This window comes from Hirundo rustica, chromosome 1 (genome assembly GCF_015227805.2).
Source record: "Hirundo rustica isolate bHirRus1 chromosome 1, bHirRus1.pri.v3, whole genome shotgun sequence".
Taxonomy (NCBI): Eukaryota; Metazoa; Chordata; class Aves; order Passeriformes; family Hirundinidae; genus Hirundo; species Hirundo rustica.
Genome location: NC_053450.1, coordinates 110,953,200 through 110,972,715, shown reverse-complemented (window position 1 = coordinate 110,972,715; position 19,516 = coordinate 110,953,200). Strand labels below are relative to the sequence as shown.

The 19,516-nt window shown below is 33.0% G+C and overlaps 1 protein-coding gene across 5 annotated transcripts in view; it reads left to right on the top strand.

The window, feature by feature from the left end:
* ULK4 (unc-51 like kinase 4) overlaps positions 1 to 19,516 on the top strand; it is a 220,841-nt gene that overhangs the window by 26,611 nt on the left and 174,714 nt on the right. For all 5 annotated transcript variants that reach the window (XM_040069141.2, XM_040069151.2, XM_040069131.2 and 2 more), the window contains 2 exons: positions 10,879 to 10,986; positions 15,231 to 15,314. In XM_040069141.2, the coding sequence (XP_039925075.1) occupies positions 10,879 to 10,986; positions 15,231 to 15,314 (192 nt within the window). The remainder of the gene's footprint in view (positions 1 to 10,878; positions 10,987 to 15,230; positions 15,315 to 19,516) is intronic.

The following is a 19,516-nucleotide window of genomic DNA, read 5'->3' as shown; positions in this document are numbered from 1 at the left end:
CTTAAACAGAAGACTGATTAGATTAAGTGGTCTTACTGTCCTTTTCTTGCATGTGACACATGCACACAGATTGCAAAATCTTGACAGAACATGCAATTTAATGTCTGTTTCAAGTGTGAACATGACACAATTTCTACTTCATGAGGTGAAGCCACAACTTCAATTGAATGGGTGTTTGAATGTGAGACCCAACTGCTAAACACAAGCTGTAAATACGCCTGTGTGCTGTGAGATTTGGTGTAGGAAGATACAATTTGTGGTTAATACCTGACTCTTGGAAATGCAGCTAGGGAAGTTTTTGCTGGTTTAGTTACCTCTGGTTTCTTCTTAATGAATGTTCGAAATGATTGTGATTATCTTGCTATGTTGCTTAACACTGCCATTCTGTGGTGAAAGCTGAACTCAAAACGTAATTGTTGTTACCTAGGGTTTGCTGTTTGTTTTGTAAAATTCCAAAGTGGGGCAAAAGTCCTTATGGGTTACAGTCACTGAAGTTTGGTCAAAGTCTTTCAATACTGACGGTTTCACAACAGTTGAATTCTAGATCACAATTTAAGTATGCTCTTTTATGTGGCAGGTTTTTTTTTTTTTTTTTTTTTTTTTTTTTTTTTTTTTTTTTTTCCTGATATTTAACTTCTTAAAGTTAAAATACTCCAAAGTAATTTTGAGATGTCCATATGGCTTTTGGCTTCAGGTGGTTAGCACTAATATGTTTAGAAGTAGTTTCCGTAGCTTCCCAGTTTCCATCAGAAAACGCATATCCTAGTTAGCTGTTGTATTTAAAAACAATAGATTGAAGTAGTTATACATTGAACTGTAATATTATTTTGTTCAAAAATTTTCCAGTGCCTTTTTTTATTTTGAACATATAAATTCTTCACAAATGGAATTGAGCATTTTTAGAAGTATATCCATATAGTTCAAAAACCAAGTTAAGTCCAAGACCAGTGCCATTTAAACTGAAGGAGTAGAAAGGAAAATTAACTTTCCTTTTAACTTTCTGGCCCTGTTCTTATGTTAATTCGAATTAGCTTTTATATAGAATCATTGAGAACATAAGAAATTTTTTTTTAAATTAACAAGTCTAAGTCAAAAATACATCTACTGTGCTTTATTTAATGATATTCATTCCAATTTTTTTCTCTCAAAGTAATATCTCTGAACTAAAAAAAAGTTTTACTGCTTATGTAAAATTAGAATGAGGAAAAAAACATTGAATTCTAATATTTTCATGTCTTCAAATTTATTTTTGCATATATAACATAAAATCAAATAACTGTAGACAGTACACAGATTTCAATAGTTGATTTATAAGAAAAACAGAAAGGAGTAATTTAGGAATTTCTCATCTAGAGTTGTATTCCCTCTCTTCTGAGGAATCTGGGGATTAGTTGAACATTCTTTTTAACTGACAGCTATTTTGTTATGTGTTGCCTAAAACCCACCACAAAGCAAACCTTTCTATCAGCATTATATACAGAATTAAATATAATGCTGTTATTTATCCTCTCACATGAGTTGTCTGCTCGCGGTAAAGTTTATTGGTGGCTGTGGTGATTTAGAAAATGTCAAAATCAATCTCTATCTTGAGCTGAACTACATAATCTAAAATGACACTTTGTGATCCAGGTCTTACAGTCTGAAGATCCAGGAGATTTGTCTCTTGGTAGGGTTTTGTTTTCTTTTCTCTTTCATTCTTAGTAACTTCTAATTTGATTTGATAACAGTTTGATTTTTTTTTTTTTTTTTAACCTGTATATAGAAGTGATCTCCTTTAGCTCCAAAATTTGTTCCCAAGTGTGAAAAGTCAATTGAGAGTTTGTGAACATGTGATTCTGGAATTATTTTTGCTCCATATGTGTACCATGCTGTTTATTTAAAGTTTTCTTTCCAGGTGTTATCACTCAGTTATGGCCCCTTTGCAGTTTTTTTTGTTACCTCATTACTCACTTATCACTTACTTGTGATTTCTTTTTACTTTTAAAGTAGCACAGGAGCTGGTAGAGACTTGTGCAGTTGCCATTGCTGGCCCTTTAGTGTTAAAAAGCTGTCTCTTTATTTCTACACCCTGCTGCCTTCTCTCCACTTAGACATTTATTTAAGGATAGTTCCTCTATCCTTGGGGTTGAATCTGTACCATTACGTTGTTGTTATTGTTAAAATGGTTTAATAAATAGTAGTAGCATTAATCCCTAAAGAGGCAGAAAAAAAATTAGGAAAGAAAAGAAGCCTCTACCTCATTTTATAGGCGAAAGTAAACTGTCACATAATGCATGCCAAAAGCCTCTAATCTATTTTTCTTTGAAAAATTAATGTTTTGGGGTTTTTAAAGTGTTTTTTCAGGCAAGCAAGGAACAGCCGTTTCCTTTGAATGTAACCACCAGAGGTCACTAAAACACAAAATAAAATGAAAGTAAACTACTCTTACAGACTGGACAAGCATGGAATTTTGTACTATCTTTATTCTGCGGATGTATTCGAGTATGTAGGTCACACTAGAAAAAATTAGAGTAAATGAATATTTATATTTGTAGATTCAATTGTGGTTGATCAATTTCCAGTTAAATATTTTTTAAGAAGTGTATTACAGTGATTAGAAGAAGATTGACACTGATCTTAGAATACAATAGGGGAATTGATCTCTTGTGTAACTCCAGATGAAGGCATTTTATGTGCAATTTCTTCTATTGTGCAGCTGCAATAAAAGATTTTAATAGTTCATTTTTTTTCCTAACTTAATATAATTTTTCCCCCATGGAATTGCCCTTTATAAATCAGAAATGTAATTTCCTCTTATTTATTGCTAGTTATCTTAGGAAAACACCTAAATTTTAAAGTTTTATTTTTGTACTTAGATTTTGAAACTGGTTATTAAAATTCAGTGAAAAAGCCCCATTCTTTTCAGGATTCCGTTCTTCATCTTACAGGGAAAAAAAATTCTTCCGTAGTTAGGAAGGCTTGTTTCCATGTATATCTAATTGTTTATTTATTAACAGAAGCTACTGTCCTTTCCTTTCTGTGAATATACTGGGCCCTCTGCCGCCTAAGATGGAGCCACTCTGATGTGACATTTCAGACTCAATCTGTTATTTTACTAAGAGATGATAGAGCAGCTTAACAGTTTGCCTCCATGTCAGGGAGCAGTGTCTTTCTCTGTCCAGTAGGAGACCACCTGGAGTTGTTCTCTGCCTGGCCTTTTTAGTGGCAAAATCTACTCCTCCTCAAATTTGCTAAATGGGAATATCAATCTCACCCCATGGCCTAGGTAGTTGTGCCTTTTTTTTTAACAGACCTCAGTCCACTGCTCTGCTGAGTGTTTAAATGGTTCAGAAAACCTGCTGCAGCCTTCACACTGTGCACTTTTTTACGAAGCCTTTGGCTTAATGTATTCCATGGCCAAATTAATAAACTAAATGTCCCATGAAGGATGACAGCATATCAGAATATCTCCATAATACTGAGCTTTGATTCCTTTGTCAAAGTGGTAAAATATCCAGATTTCTGTTTTCATCCAAACTGAATATAATTTCTGGCTTTTTATTTCTGGCTTTTTATTAAAGTACAATTAGTGGTTGTTTTCCACAGCTGGAAAGCAACTGTATTGTTACAGGTGTAGTTTTATGACCTGTAAATTATGTCTACACTGTTCAAGGTAGGTCTACAGTTTATTGTCATTCAAATTGTTACAGAATGCCAATTTTAATTCCTATTCCTAGCTTACCTCTCTGATAACTCCTGTTTCGTGGCCTGTCCTTGTCTGCCTATTTTGTAGTGAGTGTCAAATAAAAATGATTTGATTTGGCCATTTATTCCAAACCTATTTAGTTTTAATGTTGTTTTATTGAAAAATTACTTTATAAGTCTTCTCAAAAATGGTCATTGTTTTAGTGTATCCTTATTTTCTCCAAGGGTCCTTTCCTTGTTTTGATCTGATATGTCTTATCTGGGAAAAAAACCCAACTTGAAACAAAACCCACCCAAACTTAAAAAATCCATAGTCAGATTAGAATCTGTAGAAGACTGTGTGTGTATTTACATATATTTTTTTAAATTGCTTTAAACCTTGCAGTTATCTTTCTGACATAATCAGGATTGTCATTTAGTGCATTGGTAACAGTGAGAGGGGTTCCATTTAAGTTTTTGAGTGACTTCTAGTAAACTTTCGACCTCTATGATAAATTTATTCAATTTATTTTCAACAACCTGGTTCATTGAATTATAGCATACATACTTGCCTGGGGCACGTGCAGAAAAACAAATGAAAAATTGACATTTCTCAGGTAAATTAGCAGAAACTCATGGTGTATTTGAGAAAAGTTCATCTGAATTAATAAACAGAAAATGGAAACAGAATTAAATTAACAGTGAATATATCAAGCATGGCAATTCTGGATTGATGAAGAAATATTAAGGCCTTTTATTTTGTAGCTGAGGATTCTTTTTTTCTCTCAAAAAATTATTTTTATTAATCCAATTAATTGGGCTTGCTTTATGTTTGAAGTCCAAACTAAGCTGGTAGTTGAAAACAAGGATATTTTTAACTAGGATGGAGAAAACATACATTGCTGATTGCAGGATTAAATAACTTTTTGCAATTTTCTTAAATTAATTGCCTGACTGCAGCAAAGACTACTATTTTAAAAGACATTTAATTTACACTGTGTTCATAGTCCATTAAATTTACTCTATTTCATTCGACAGGCAAAATAGTACATCTTCCCATTAAAATTATATCAGTAGGGCTGTCAGTATATCTGTGTGTAATAATCTTTAGTTTAGGTCTTATGATACTAAAATCACTGTGGTTTTAGGTTTTTTTCTACAGTTCTGTTATTTTTGGGATGACTAAGATCTGTGTCTGTAGGACCCTTTCCTTCAGCAGATAAATATCTGTCTCTGGAAGTGATATGCATCTATGTCACATTTGTCATACGTACTGGAGATACGTTTGGGGTGTGAAAGGCTGGGTGAACTAGATGGAATAGTATTTCTATAGTTAAAATAACTTAGCAGGAACTTTTTTTTCCTGTGGAGAAAGTGAAATACTTGCTTTCCTTACATTCCTACAGTATCAGCAGAACCATCAAATATGTATAGAAAAAGAAATGTGCAGTTGGCATTCTGTCCATGAGCAAGAGACCACATGGAAAAAAATTTTGTGCCTAAGCTTCTTGACATGAAAAAAGTTATTTTTTCTGTTACCTTTGGAATTACATATATCTGTGTAAGGCCTTGAATATTTCCTGATATTATTCTAGTATTATATGTGAAGTTTGCAAAGTCACATCATATAATATTGCATATAGTATTGTGGCATGCTGTAAGTTTTGGTGGTTTTTTTTAAAAAATATTATTATTAAAGTTTGACATAGCTGAGAATTTGGCTTTAATACGTTTCTGGTACTTTAATTTTCTTTTACACCAACCAACTTTGGGTCTCTGCAAGTTGTTGTACAATTTGTGCACTGAACTGTTTAGTTCTTACAACTAAGTGCATACCTTAAAGAATTAACCTAAGAGTGAGCCCTTCTGCCACCTCTATTTGTCTTGCGCTTGTGAATGAAACATATCATAGACAAGGAACCAAAGAAAACAATCCAGCCTTTTCCTCTAAAGTACATGCTTGCTTGATTGACATGATTAAGCTACAGCATGTGTTTGTGATAGAAACTGCACGCTGGTGGTAGGTGAAAAGCCTGATTTCCTGCTGTCTTCTGATTACTGCACTAAGAGCCACTCAAACCAGACTCAGTGTTAGGCAAGATCCACTGGTAAATTAGTTGTAGTCCTAGCTTTTCTACTAAATACCAGACCTTTCAGTTATCATCTGGGGGGAAAAATGTTATTTCAGTCCGAAACATATTTTAAAAAGAATTCTTTGGGGAAGAACTGTTTTGTCCAGTTTGCATCTTCACTGAGTAGAATGAGGGGATTTGCAGTACGCAAAAGGAACTACTTTCAAAGAAAACTTGTGGAAAATCCCCTATATATATATTTTTTTTTTTTTTTTAATATGGGATATTCTATGTAAAAACAATAAATCTAAAATATTCTACAAGTGTATTTTATTGCTGGGCATTGGTCCTTGAATGTCATTGGCATGGCTTCTAAAAAGTGAATAAAAGACCCACTGTTTGGAAGATGATGATGACTTAGAGTAACTTTAAATCAGTTAATGAACAGAGTAAAAATGAGGAGAAAAAAAAGAAAAATACCACTTCCATGGATGTTCCTTGCAACCCTTATTCTGTGGAGACTGATTTCCAGTGTCAGTTTTCATTTTTAGATGTAAATGAGCTCAGTTGGTCACCAATGGCTTGAGTTCTGAAGACAGAAGTCTTTGTTTTTTGGGCTCCCGAGCAATCTTTTTCTTTGCTTGCCTTTGTTAAAAATGAGAACAGAATCTCTTCTTTTAGAGGCAAATATTTCTACCTGGTCCTTCCTGTGATTAAAAAGTTTCAAACTTAAGGGCTGCAGAAATCAAACATACTCATGAATATCTGCTATTGGGCTCATGTGATCGTATGACTGTCATGGCATACTGGGAGAACCTATAACATTTTTTTTTCCTTAATAAAACCCAGCACCCAAACAAACTGCAATGCTTTTTAACAGTACTTTTATGTCAATTTTTGATTTGTTAGGAAGCCTACCAGATTTATAAGTTAATTGCTTTTATTTGTTCCTTTTATTTGTTTGTTCCTTTTTTATTTTATCCTTTGGGACCTTGAATTGATTCCAAAGCAAGTTGAATCTCTTTGGGTTCATGACTTCTGTTTTGACTACTCATCTATTAAGATCTCTTCCTCCAGCAGTTATGGAAAAGTTGAAAAGAGTTTTTGGGATGAGTCATTTGTGTTGTATTCCATCTTGGAGAACGACACCTCCATCTTATATTTTTTCCTAGAGGAGTTGCAATGTTTTTCTTTACACACATACACACACACGCCCCCATAATCTGTACAGCATTAATGCTATGTCCATTGTCTGGTAGTCAGACTTCTCTTCAGTCCTCCTTACTTCATGACCCAGTTTGAGTTGAGATGTTCAGAGAAACCTGGTAGGTTTTTTATTTTTTCATATACCCTTTTAAAGATGAGTACTTGAAAATTACTCTAGATTCTTTTAGGGTTAGTGGCACTAAAACCATGGCATACTTTCTCAACCTGGTGGGAGTGCTTTTCTCAGAGGAAAGTCAGGTTGCTTTGCCATTACTTGCCCACATTACGTGATGTGTGTGTACTCACAAGAAAATGAACTAAAATATAATTTCTGTTATGCTTGAGGCATAGATAGCTTTTATCACTGCAAGGATTTGCAGAATTACAGAGGTATTTTAATTTCCAGTAATACTTGTAGGCAATCATATTAATAGATCAAAGATATAATATTGTAAACCTAATACAAAATTATTGTATTGCCGTTCTACAACTTAAGGTATAAAATGCCTTCTTTGTTGAATATGCTGTAATTTTCACTTCTGGACCCTTGAAGCTGCAGGGAAACTTCTGGATACAGCTTGAAATAGATTGAGAATCTGCCACAGGTAATAGATCAATTCCACACACTATTGTTGTAAATTAAGGCAATGACTGTCCAGATACGAAGTTTTCTTTTTTCTTTTCTTTTTATAACTATACTATATCTACTCACTTTGACAGCTAGGGTAAAAGGTGTAGATAATTTAGTAAATTTAAGATGCTTTTATTAGACAGCATAGGACTTGCAGTTCATTACTATTCTGTGAAGGGGAAAATGTAGGCAGGTTGAAAAGAAAATGAATGTACTACAGGTAGAAGGAGACTTTGTCAGTCTGTAGTTAAAATAAATTTGATTTTTCAGTTGGGCATTTTCCCCCCACACACTGTGGTACTTGCTTTACCTGAAATCTATACCACCCTTTATCATTGAATCAAAGTGCCTAGGCAGATTTTTTTCTTCCAAGTCTTATATTTTTCCTTGTGAAAGGATGAAAGAATATTTTAAATCTTGTACAAATCACTATTGTCAAGATTGGAAGTGTCTTGTCAAGAGCAAGAAACAGTTTGTCTTCTTCCTTTTAGATAATTTTAAATGTGTTTGTGATATTACGAACACTTTATATTATATAGCATTAAATTTATTTTATAAAAACATTTGTGTTTCTGTATAAATGTGCTTATAGTACAGACAATGACTCACAGCTTCCTGTTCCCTAGCTTCCATTGCAGAGGACACAAAAAGATCTTAAATAGGTTATTGGCACAGACACTGCCAGTTCAATATGTGCCATATTCTGTGGACCCCATTTCCTGCACTTGTATAATATTTGATTATTTAATTGTATTCAGTGAAGGGAGGAAAATCACAGGGCAATTCTGTACTCTGTGTGCACTCTAGAGAAAATTATGCCATGATCTGAGTGTGGTCAATAAAGTCTTATATAAAAGAGATTATGGGTGTCATCTGTAATGTGTGATAATTATTTCATGTTCAAGTGCCTTCTGCCACAGTGCTTAATTCTTGTTATGGATCTTTTTTACAGTTAGTGAAATTAATGGTGAAATTTATTATAATATATGAAGATAAGAATGATAAGATTTCATGCAACTTTTGTTTCTCTTTTACAAATATGTAACAATTTTAGCCAAGTCTATCACTAATGGCTCAGATTTCTTCAGATGTATCTTCCCTCTTGTTTAATGAAAGGTGTTTTGTTTTGTTTTTTTTTCCAAATAAAAACTTGAATTTGTTGCAGTGTTGACTAGATTTTTGGCAAGTTTTTTTTTTTTTAGTGCACAGGAAAGGAAATTACTTCTTAATTTGAATTTTGTTAACTCAGTTTTACCTCTTTTTTCATTCATATTTGATGAAAGAGTAGGAATTGGATTATGGTTACTTCCTTTTCTTATCACTTTGGAATAAAAATAACTAGAATCTCTTCAGAGTAAAAACAACTTGTCCTAGAATCTTGAAGGAGAGTGAAAAACAATAATTTCTGTTCACCAATATGAAATGTTGTTCTTGGATTTAAATTTCATTCATTTTAAATATTAAATTCTTAATGACAAACAAAAAACCTCCAAACCTCAGAAGATGGATGACCTACCCAGTATATTTAATGTTAATGACTGTTTTGTTGAACTTTGAGTGGTAAGGCTTTAAATAAGACAAACAAAACTTAGTACTCGTAAATATGTAATTTGCTACACACAAAGGTTAATTCATGGTTTTATTTAATAGAATATAGGATTTAGAGAATTGTAGGACTGCACACATAAATGTATTTAGGTCATGTGTCATCAAAATTTTCTAATATATTAACCATTAAGAAAACATAACTTTAGGAAAACAAGTACAGCAGCTGCAAGCCAGTATTAGTATTGATACAGGGTTTTCTGCTGGATGAGGTTCATCTATAAAACTGATAATTTTGATCCGCCTGCCTTGATCTTTTATAGCAGATGTACAAATTGATTTGTATTTTCTTCAAGTTCTGCCTGCAAACAAATAAGTGTAAGTTAGGTGTCATGGTGACTTGATGTCAGTGGCTAGTCTGCTGAAACTATAGTCAGCAGTTTGTTATTATACAGTTCATCAATTGTGTGTGGTTAAATACTATCAGTATAAAGAGGCAAAGCTGAGGGATGTTAACTGGGTATGAGTAATCTCTGCTAATGCCACAGTGACAAGGTACTTTTAATGGCATTCATTCCACAGTCAGAATAGTTCTCAAAATATCTTTCAGCACAAAAGCTAGAATAATTTTGTATAGCTGTAGAAAGGAAATACAATAAAGGAGAAAATGCTGTCATTGTGTTCATCATTTAGTGTAGAATTGCACTTGAATCAATTTGACTACTACTTTCTCAAGCTGACATATTAGAATCTTTAAAACCTGCTGATGCATTTGTTTTTTAAATATGAAAGTAAAGCTCTCTCTAGAATGGTAGACTAATTAAGGTTCCTGAATAAAGTTTGTAGAAATGCTCTGAAAGCAGTTAAAGAAAACAATTAATGGGCATAGCACTACTTAAAAAAAAAATGGGGAGGAAGTCAAAGTTTGTTTAGTAGGTCTTTTTGCTTTCAAGACTGCACTTTCAGTTTTGATACGATGTTGCTGTACAAAGGTTAGTTATGAAGCTCCTAAGGTCAGAAGATGAAGTAACAAAAGAGAAGTTGAGGATGAAAACTCCTTGGTGGTCCAAGGAAGAAAAAGTAGTTTACTGCCAAATACTTTTGCATGGGAAAGTGATTTCTTACTAGGTCACCTGTACAAGATGCATCAAATTTTCTAATTTCCTTCCACCTCCTCTTTATAAATAAGATATTGATGTATATATATACGTGCATGCCTATATGTATATATGTATACAGAAGTTCATGAAATACAAGGAACTAAAATGATAAGTCCAGTTCTTACACAGTAAGTCACCTATAAGCTTAGAGAGTGGGAGACAAAACATAAATAGTTCTCATCCTTTGATAAAATATCTACACAAAAGACATCAAATAGAGGTTTCTTGTTGTTTGTTCTTTTTGTAAACTGATGCTGAGAGCTTTCAGATCATCTGACAAACACAGGAACAGCAAATAGGCTTTGTTTTCCTGGCAGATCTATTTCTATTGTCCTGAGGGAAATGGAATAACAGATAGCTGATAGTCTGCCACCTTGACTAATTCTTTATTGCATTTTTCTCCATATTGCATATATGTTTTGTAAAAACTTTTTCTCCTTCAATGCTTACTAAATCCCTTGCAAATGGCTCTTCAGCATAAGTGAAGAGTGCATCAGTAAGATGGCATTTGAGACAAAGCTTTTTACCTTTAGCAGTATGTTTTGCTTGATAAAATACATGTGTTGATTTATTGATTGATTTTTTTTTTTTTTTCATTTAGGCAATTACACTTTTAACTGAACTAATCAGAGAGAACTTCAGAAACAGCAAATTGAAGCAATGCTTTTTACCTGCACTTGGGGAGCTGCTTTACCTGATAGCCAGCAAGGTAAGTCTGCAAGTGATCCTTACAATTTTGGCAAATGTGAAAAAATTTCCCATGGAAAAGTAGACCAAAAAATCAAATTACTTAGTCATTTGTATAGTCAACAGTTTCTGGTCCTTCTGTCTTTTCTAATACTTATTCTAATTTAAGAAACATGCTAGTCTAATCATTTACTTCCTCTTAGATTAATTAAATAGCATTCTTCAAATGTAGAAATTTAACTTTGTGAAAGGATTTAATCAACCATCATAAACACTCCTGGCCTCCAAGCAGCAGATCTAAGGGTTTAAACATCTAAGCGAGAGATGTTGATTAAACAGGATGTATGAGGATGGCCTATAATACAATAAATTAATATATTAGTGTATTTATATATCTAGTCCATTTTAAAATCATCTTGTAGCATGGTTGGATTCACAGTGCTGTGGAAAAAGAAGTGAAATGATCCTGACTAATTTCACATGGACTTGTGTTTATTCTTGATTAAAACTGATTTAAACCTTCAGTCTAGAAATAGTAGATTCACATTGAAAGTAATCAGAGGTTATTTGTAGAAAAGAAATATAGTCAATATTAAGAATTGAAGTTGACAGCTCCTTCAAGCCATCACATTTCTTTTTCCTTATTCTAAGAAAAAAATACTCTTTTACTTAACAAAAACAAAGGTGTCTTCAAGCAGAAAAAGTCTAACCTTGGCTTCTCTGAAGCCTTTGTATTACCTGCATCGTCTAATAGCTCTGAATGCTGACATGTTAGTTTACCAAGTCAGCTGGTGATGGAGCAGAAGTGGCAAATGAACCTTTACTTTTGCTTTTATTATGGTTTTGTGCTGTATTTCCAGGTTTTATTTTCTTTATCCTCTAGCTCCTTTGCATGTTCCACAAGATGCAGTGGTTTCCTTGGTTTTTGTAGAATAGCAAGCATTGTCCTATTTTTGTTGGACAATTGCTGAAGTATTTGTCAAATACATGCTCACAGAACTTATAATGAGAAATTCTGTTCTGAAAAATGCATCCACAGTCACAGTTTGTTTTAATTCTTGCTTGGTTTCCTCAGGAGAAAAGATTTGTACCTGCTTTCATCAAACAAATAAAATTCCAGCTTGAAAATTTCATTTGTCAGGAATATTTTGCATGGCTTGATTTCATTTTGAAATTAAACTCTGATAGGTGAAACAGTTCTGTTAACACTGGTTGTATAACACCAAAATGGCTTGCACAGATTTTTTCCTTCTGAAAATGTGAACTGACAAATTTTTCAGTCTGTGTATGAATTTCATAATGTTTGAAGTATTACAAATTGAGTATAAGTGGGAATTCTGTCAGGTTTCAGGTTGGTCATATACACATGCACACACAAAAAATATTAATTGGCTACATTATGTTATGGCTAAGAAATTATTAGAGCATAGGAATAAATATTTGGACACATAGGAGCTCAAGACACCTTATCTTGGTAAAATTTCAAAAATATCAATGTGATTTTTATGCTTGGTAATACTAACCATTAAATTTTTTTAAGAAAAGCACTTTTTTCTCTTTTTCTATTCTATATGTATTTAACTTCAGAATACTGTAGTGTTGTAGGCATTTTGTTGCTTATTAAACTACTGAACAGTAGTGCTGAATGACCTTGCCAAGATCATATAGCAAGTCAGAGTTAATATAATAAATGAAACCAGAAGGTTTACTGCCAGCTTGTATCTTTAAAAAGCAAAGCCTTACGACAACTAAAAAAGAAAAATAAATCCTACTGCATCTAATTTGTTAAGGACTATACACTTGTTTTTCTTGTTCCCTTTCATTTTGTGTTTTCTTTGGCCTGTTTGATTGTTTTATCAAATTCCTAAATATTTTCATTTAAACTGGTAAATTTTTCAGGGCGTGACTGATTTTATTTATCCATTTATTCCCTCTGGGGTTTTGTGAGGTGTTTCTAGGTCCAGCCACAATTTTAATATTAGATAATAATATAGATTTTTTCTTTTTCATATGAACATTTGGTAAATCATAAATTATCAAAAACTTAAAATCAAATTCAGTTTGTTTAGGTGCAGGATGATTAATGAGGTAAAATACAAGATCACTGTGTGCACTTCTATGGCTTAGAAAATACTAGGAAATGTCCAGATAATCGTAATGGTCCTGTGCAATCCTAAACTGATATTGTGTGTATACTTGCTTATGAGATCTCATAAGTAAGATCTTACACTCCATCTCTGCATTTTTATTCCAAACAGAAGCCAAGAGCAATTCACAAGTAGCATGAGCAGACTCCAGGGAGCATGTTCTCATACTCTTGAGTGGATTGCCTTGGGGAAAAACTTTCAAGTTCTGTGTAATATTTTTATTCATTTTGTGTTTGTGTTATTAGGGTGCAGAACCTAAAGTTTAATCAAAATCAACATAGGCTGTTAGCAAAAAATAGGAAGATTCCCCTGTATTTGGTGATATATTAAAGTTTATTAAGTGTCAAATGCTGTGTGTTATGTTTAGGTGATTAGGAATAGTACTAAGTTTCGTACCCCTTTTGCCTTCTTAAATTTCTAAGTAGAGCTTAAACCTTGCAGAAAGTCTTTGATCAGTTTGAAGACTGGAAGAACTATTAATGTTTTAGGATTGCGCAGTTTCTTAAAGCTTTTTATTTTATATCACATTTAATATGTATGGTTACAAAAGAACTTGAAAGAATTTCTGGTTAAATTAGGTGAATACAGTGAGAAACAGACCCATGCCAGTCCCACCATAGATTGTCATTCTAATTCTGTTTTGACTCCTACCTGCCTATTCCAGGTAGAAAAGATTCCACTTTTGCCTGTTTGAAAATAACCTACCTTTACTTTCTTGAAACTTTTTTCTTAAACTTACACACAGTTCCTTGGAAGGCAAATGGTGATTACTTGTCAGCATATTCTTACTCAGATAAGATGGAGGAGGTGGAATGAAGTGGATATGATGTGTCTGTTGGATGTCAAGCCACTCTAGTTATTACTGTTTATACATACATCCTAATACAAAGTTAACAGAAAAAAAGGCTTACAAAGGAGATATTTAACAGACTAATTTTCTCTATGAATGTATGTGGCAAATAAAGTTTTGTTTTCAATAAAGAAGGAAAATTAATTTTACTAGACAATTCAGTAATATTCTTCTATGCTAATGTGCCATGCTTTAATTGAATGCCTAAAATGCTCATATTATATATGTTGAATAAGCCATGCAGAAATCAGCAAATATAGAAAGTATAAATTGTTTCTGCATCAACCCTCACTTTGCCTATTCTATCCCTTTTATTAAAACCACTTCATTAGAATGCTAAGAATAATTTGAGAATATAATTAGTAGAGTTGAAGAATTGTTTAATTTCTGAAGAAATTACTGTTTGTCATCCTTCGTCTACTTACTAAAACAAGTTTCTCATGATTTCATGGCCTGTCATCTTCACACCATCTAATGCGTATTATTTCTCACTTTCTTTCCCAGAAGAGGCTATATTGTTTTTCCACTTGCTAATAGCTCTGTGTTACTAGCCTGGGTACAGAAGTTGTTGCAGTTAAATTTCAGTGATATCCAAATGTCCTGTTTTAAACATAAAATTTTACAATAAGCTATTGCAGGTACAGGGAAGTTCACTTTTAATGGAAGAATTAAGACCTTATTCAACTACTAGTGAGTTAGCTTCTCTAACAGGGTGATTTCAAGGAAATATACATTAAGATCTTGAAACAGTGTTCATATGTACTGAAGGCTATACAATACAGTAACTTTTCTTAAAAGCTTGGTATTTCTTTGTATGTCTTTGAGCATGTTTTTCAAAAGAAAGTTTACTTTTTTTCTTTTTACCTACAAAAAAAGTTAGTTTTGTTTGTTTGGTATAATTAAATCACATTTAAAGAGCAGCATTTCTACTCTTTGAAGTATTCAAAATGGTTGAGAGGAATGAAAGAACAGGCACTTTCTTGTGTCTGTGTGAATTAAAATAAATGGATGAAATACAGAAATAATAGGAAAAACTCTATTATGGTTTTTGGAGACGACTTAAGCTAATAAAATATCAATCTTTGTGCTGCGCATGAAATAACATTAAATTATAATAATGTCCTTAAATTTAATATATTTAATTGCATATGTTAATTTGAAATGTGTATAATATGAACCTTATTAAGAACATGCTACCGATTTTTTAATGTGACTGAGATTGTTGTGATTTTTTTGATTTAATCAGTTGTGCCGTTGGCTTCATTTCAGGAGGAAAAAGGGGAGCACCCCAGGGAATGCTGGGCCGTTCCCTCAGCTGCTTACACTGTGCTAATGAGGTGTCTTCGGGAAGGGGTAAGGCTCTTTCATGGTCCTCAGCAGAATTTCTCCACAGTAATAACCCTTTAGGCATTGTGTGAGGATTGTAGCCTGCAGCATTGCAGTACCTTGTCAACCAAGCATTGCTCTTGAATTTAAATAATCATAAGACCATGACCTAAGCAGGAGATTAATGCAGTGTTGTTCTCTGTACATTCAACATTTATGTATTGCTGCTTGCATTGGGGGAAATGGGATAGTAAATATAAATTACTGTTAATAAATATGAAACTTATAAATGATGTAGGCATCTTTTGAGAAATGTTTTGGCAGTTTGTGCTGTCCTCTTGCAATTTGATTATCATACATCTTTGTAAATCTTTGAGCAAGATTTACGTTTCTTTTTTGAAGTGGATGATACATAGTTTTTTAAAACAGTATTGTTATCATACTGGCTTGTCAGCATTCTTATAAGGCAAAAGAGTAGTAATTAGGTTTATTCTCATACGTGTGCTATGCTGTGTTCTTCATTGGTTTCGGTGATGGCTTAGCTGTGCTAGAAGAAAGGGAAAATATATGCATATAGTTCCATTTGTAAAATGAAAAAAATGAGTGGAGGGTTTACATTCACTGTTTGTATGAGACCACTTTACTTTATTTTTGCCCAAGGCAAAGCTCAAGGCAGAAAACATGTCAGAGGTTGCTAGAAGGTGGAAAGAAGAGGAAATACCTTTTTTCCTTCCTTTTTGAGATCTTTATTGCCTACAGATTGTGATTAATAAAGGAAGAGCCTAGATGTGTTTTACTATCTTAAAACCTTCACGTGACCAAGAACACAGATCTGAGTTTGTATTGTGGACAATTTCCAGCTCATAATTAAAGTAAGATGTCACTCTGAAGGCACAGTAGTGAGATGCTATTTAATTATAAATTTAGTAATGGAAGACTTGCTGTTTCTGAATATACAGTGTGCAGAAACTAAATCAAGACATCCATAAGACACTGATTTATTCCTATAAAATAAAATAGCTTCTTAGTCCTGAAATATGTCAATTTTTTCTTAATAATTTATCTTGATATATTTTTCCTGAAAAAATGACACAAAATAGAAGTACATTTGCCATGCAAATTGAATTTAATTAAGCATAAATTTAAAATTATGTCTAGGCTAGCCAAGTACATCTGTGTACTTCTACACTTTGTTTGTGAGTACTCATTTGTAATGTAGATACATATTTTTTTAAAACATGTTTGGAACTGTAAAACTATACAAGACTTTAGGATGGAATGGACCTCTGGAGGTCATCTAATCCAACTTCCTGTTCACAGTAGGTCTAAAGAGATCAGGTTGCTCAGGGACATGTCTATTTAAGTATTGAATGTCTCTAATAACTATGGTCCCACAATCTCCCTGAGCAATGCCTGCGCCTCCTTCATAGGAAAATTTTTTACTTGTTTGATTGGAGTTTTCACTTCTGGCCATTGCCTCTTGTCCTGTGATTATGCAGCTGTGAAAACATTTGTCACCAGCTTTTCTTTATTACAAGTAGGTAAGCTTTGCATTCTTATATTAATAATTTAAAAAATTATACATAATTACATAATGAATTAATTGTAACTGTTCTAAGCTTAGTTGTGCGTTAACTAAATTTTACATCAGGATGTTTTCTGAAGTGATTATGGGCATATTGTCTCAGTATTTATGAAAATGGCAAACTACCTTTTTGTAATAAGCTCTGAACTATGACAGTGCATTGTATATGCATTATAAATACTCACTTCTAGGTTTTATTGCCAGTTAAGAAGCTTTATTTGATGTATTTAATAAAAATTCAAGAAAATAAAACCAGTTCATGTTATTCAGTACTATAGTTTATATAGTTTTGAATTTTGTAAGCTAAGTTCACTGTTCTTGAGTTTTATTATGAACTACTCTGAACTGTTCTTGGACCTCTGAAGTTTTATAAGATCTGTCATGATCAAAGCAGAATTGCCCTCTGAAACAGAACAGTAGAACAGGAAGAAGTTTGAAATATGTGCATGTCCCTTTTATTTGCCTACGAAGGAACAAAATGTTCAGAAAATGCAGGTAGTGTCATTTCCACATACCTTCTGTGCCTGAAAATCTAACAGTGACAAAAAAGTGTATGGGTCAGTAAAAGGAGTTTTAGGGTGATGGAAGTAAAAGATTGGGAAAGCCTTTTATCTGTAGGGGAACACAAGCTCAGATTTCCTGCATTTCAGTGTTGTTAACTTGTGATAGCACCTGATTTTCAACTTGGGCAAAGAGTTCAAAGAGTTCAGTTATGTGTCAAAATAAGGGAATTGGTACACTCATTAATAAGTAGATGATAGGCTTGATTTGACGTCTTTAGTCTACGTATAATGTTCCGGTCTGTCAGAATGCATGTAGTAAACATTCCAATATTTATTTGCTAAACTCTTCCAACAACTATTTCCAACAGTGAAACAAAATGCCTGTTCCAGGCATCTGTATTTGTTCAACTTCTAAATGTTTGTGTGCAATCTCCATGATAGAAGGGTCCTGATTTCTACTGCTAAAGTGTATAGCTATTAGAGTGCCTGTATTATCCGGTCATGGAAAATACTTTCTGTTTCAGAAAGGATATTCTTATTTAATATTGAGTACCTAATGCTAATGTAACAAAATTTTCCTTTTATGCATTTTGCTTCATTTATTCAAAACTGTTTTGCTAAAGTTCCCCTTATGTACTTGACCCTGAATGGATCATCCTATGTCTGATTTCAATCTTGTCATTGACTCTGCATATATTTTTTTCTCTTTATTATATTTAAGGTTCAACCTACTCTAAGTGAAATCTTAGCTTTAGTTTCTGTTTTACATTTGCTTCTATTCAGTCAATCCGTTCACCTTTTTGCTTCTCTGATTTTATTTTCATTTGACCCTTTTTTCCTTCAGATCCTCCCTAGTCTTAGAATAGATAATCTTTCCTATATCCAAACCACATTTTGATGTGCTTTATAATTTTTTTTTCGCTGATTTGGCCTGGATTGTGTTGCTTGGATGACGTCTCTCACTGAAACTAGACAGTGAGGTCTGAAACTGTGCAAGCCTCCTTTTTAGTCTTTCTGAGAATGGAACCATGAAGAATCATTCAGAAACTTGGTATCTGTCCACTTCTGCTCACAAATGGCATGTAAATATAAATTACAGAGTTCCATGCAATTTTAGTAATAACTTAATGGAATCTCAAAAAATATATATAGGCAATACACTTGCATGGATAAATTAATATATATATTAACTTTATCTGGCTTTTAAAATGTGCATATCCCTCTCATTTTATAGACTGGCACATGGAGAATATATTTGAGTGAAAAATAGTGAATGAATTTACGAAGGATAATTTTTTGTCTCTTGGATGTGCAAGGTACTGTGTAAACAAGATTTTTAATAAATGAGATCTTGCCAGAAAGCTTTATAGTGCTTATTTCCCTCTTCCATATGGACTTCTTCCTTTATGAGGAGCAAGATATAAGTCTAAGGGGTTTGGTTCTGAACAAATAAGAAATTTTAATAATAAAAGACATCTTTAAAAAATAATTGCCAATATATAATAGAAGGCCATCTTTTATAATGCATATTCTTAGCCAGAACTATTCCTTGATAGTGAATTTGAAGGAAAAAGGAGAATTTTGAGGAGAGGAGAATAAAATCACAACTGTTTTCTCAGAGAGTATAGGACAGGCTATAGTATCACAGGGTCAGTTTGAATCATATATATTCTCATTTTTATTTCTTCATTAGACATCAGGTTTTTTACTGGGAGAACTACCTATAGGATAAGAGTAATTATCTGAATCATATACATTATCACTTTCATTTCTTATTTAGATATAAATTCTCCAGTTTACTGCCAGAATTAAAAAAACCCACAAATCATTAAAGTACTTAAAATATTTGTTTCTACATATTTACTCTTCTCTCTGAAGGCTTTATGTTGCAAATTGTTGCCAAACTAAGATTTAATTCTTAGAATCATGAATGCTTTGGAGGATACAGATTTACTTCATTAGGTTATATTTGTAGGTTTTTCATTCTGTCTTCTTAGATTAAAGGAAGAATTGTCTTTAAAAGTTGATATAGAAGAATTATGTGGAATCACAGAATGTGTAGGTTGGAAGAGACCTTCAAGATCATCGAGTCCAACCCATGCCCTAACACCTCAACTAGATCATGGCATCGAGTGCCACAT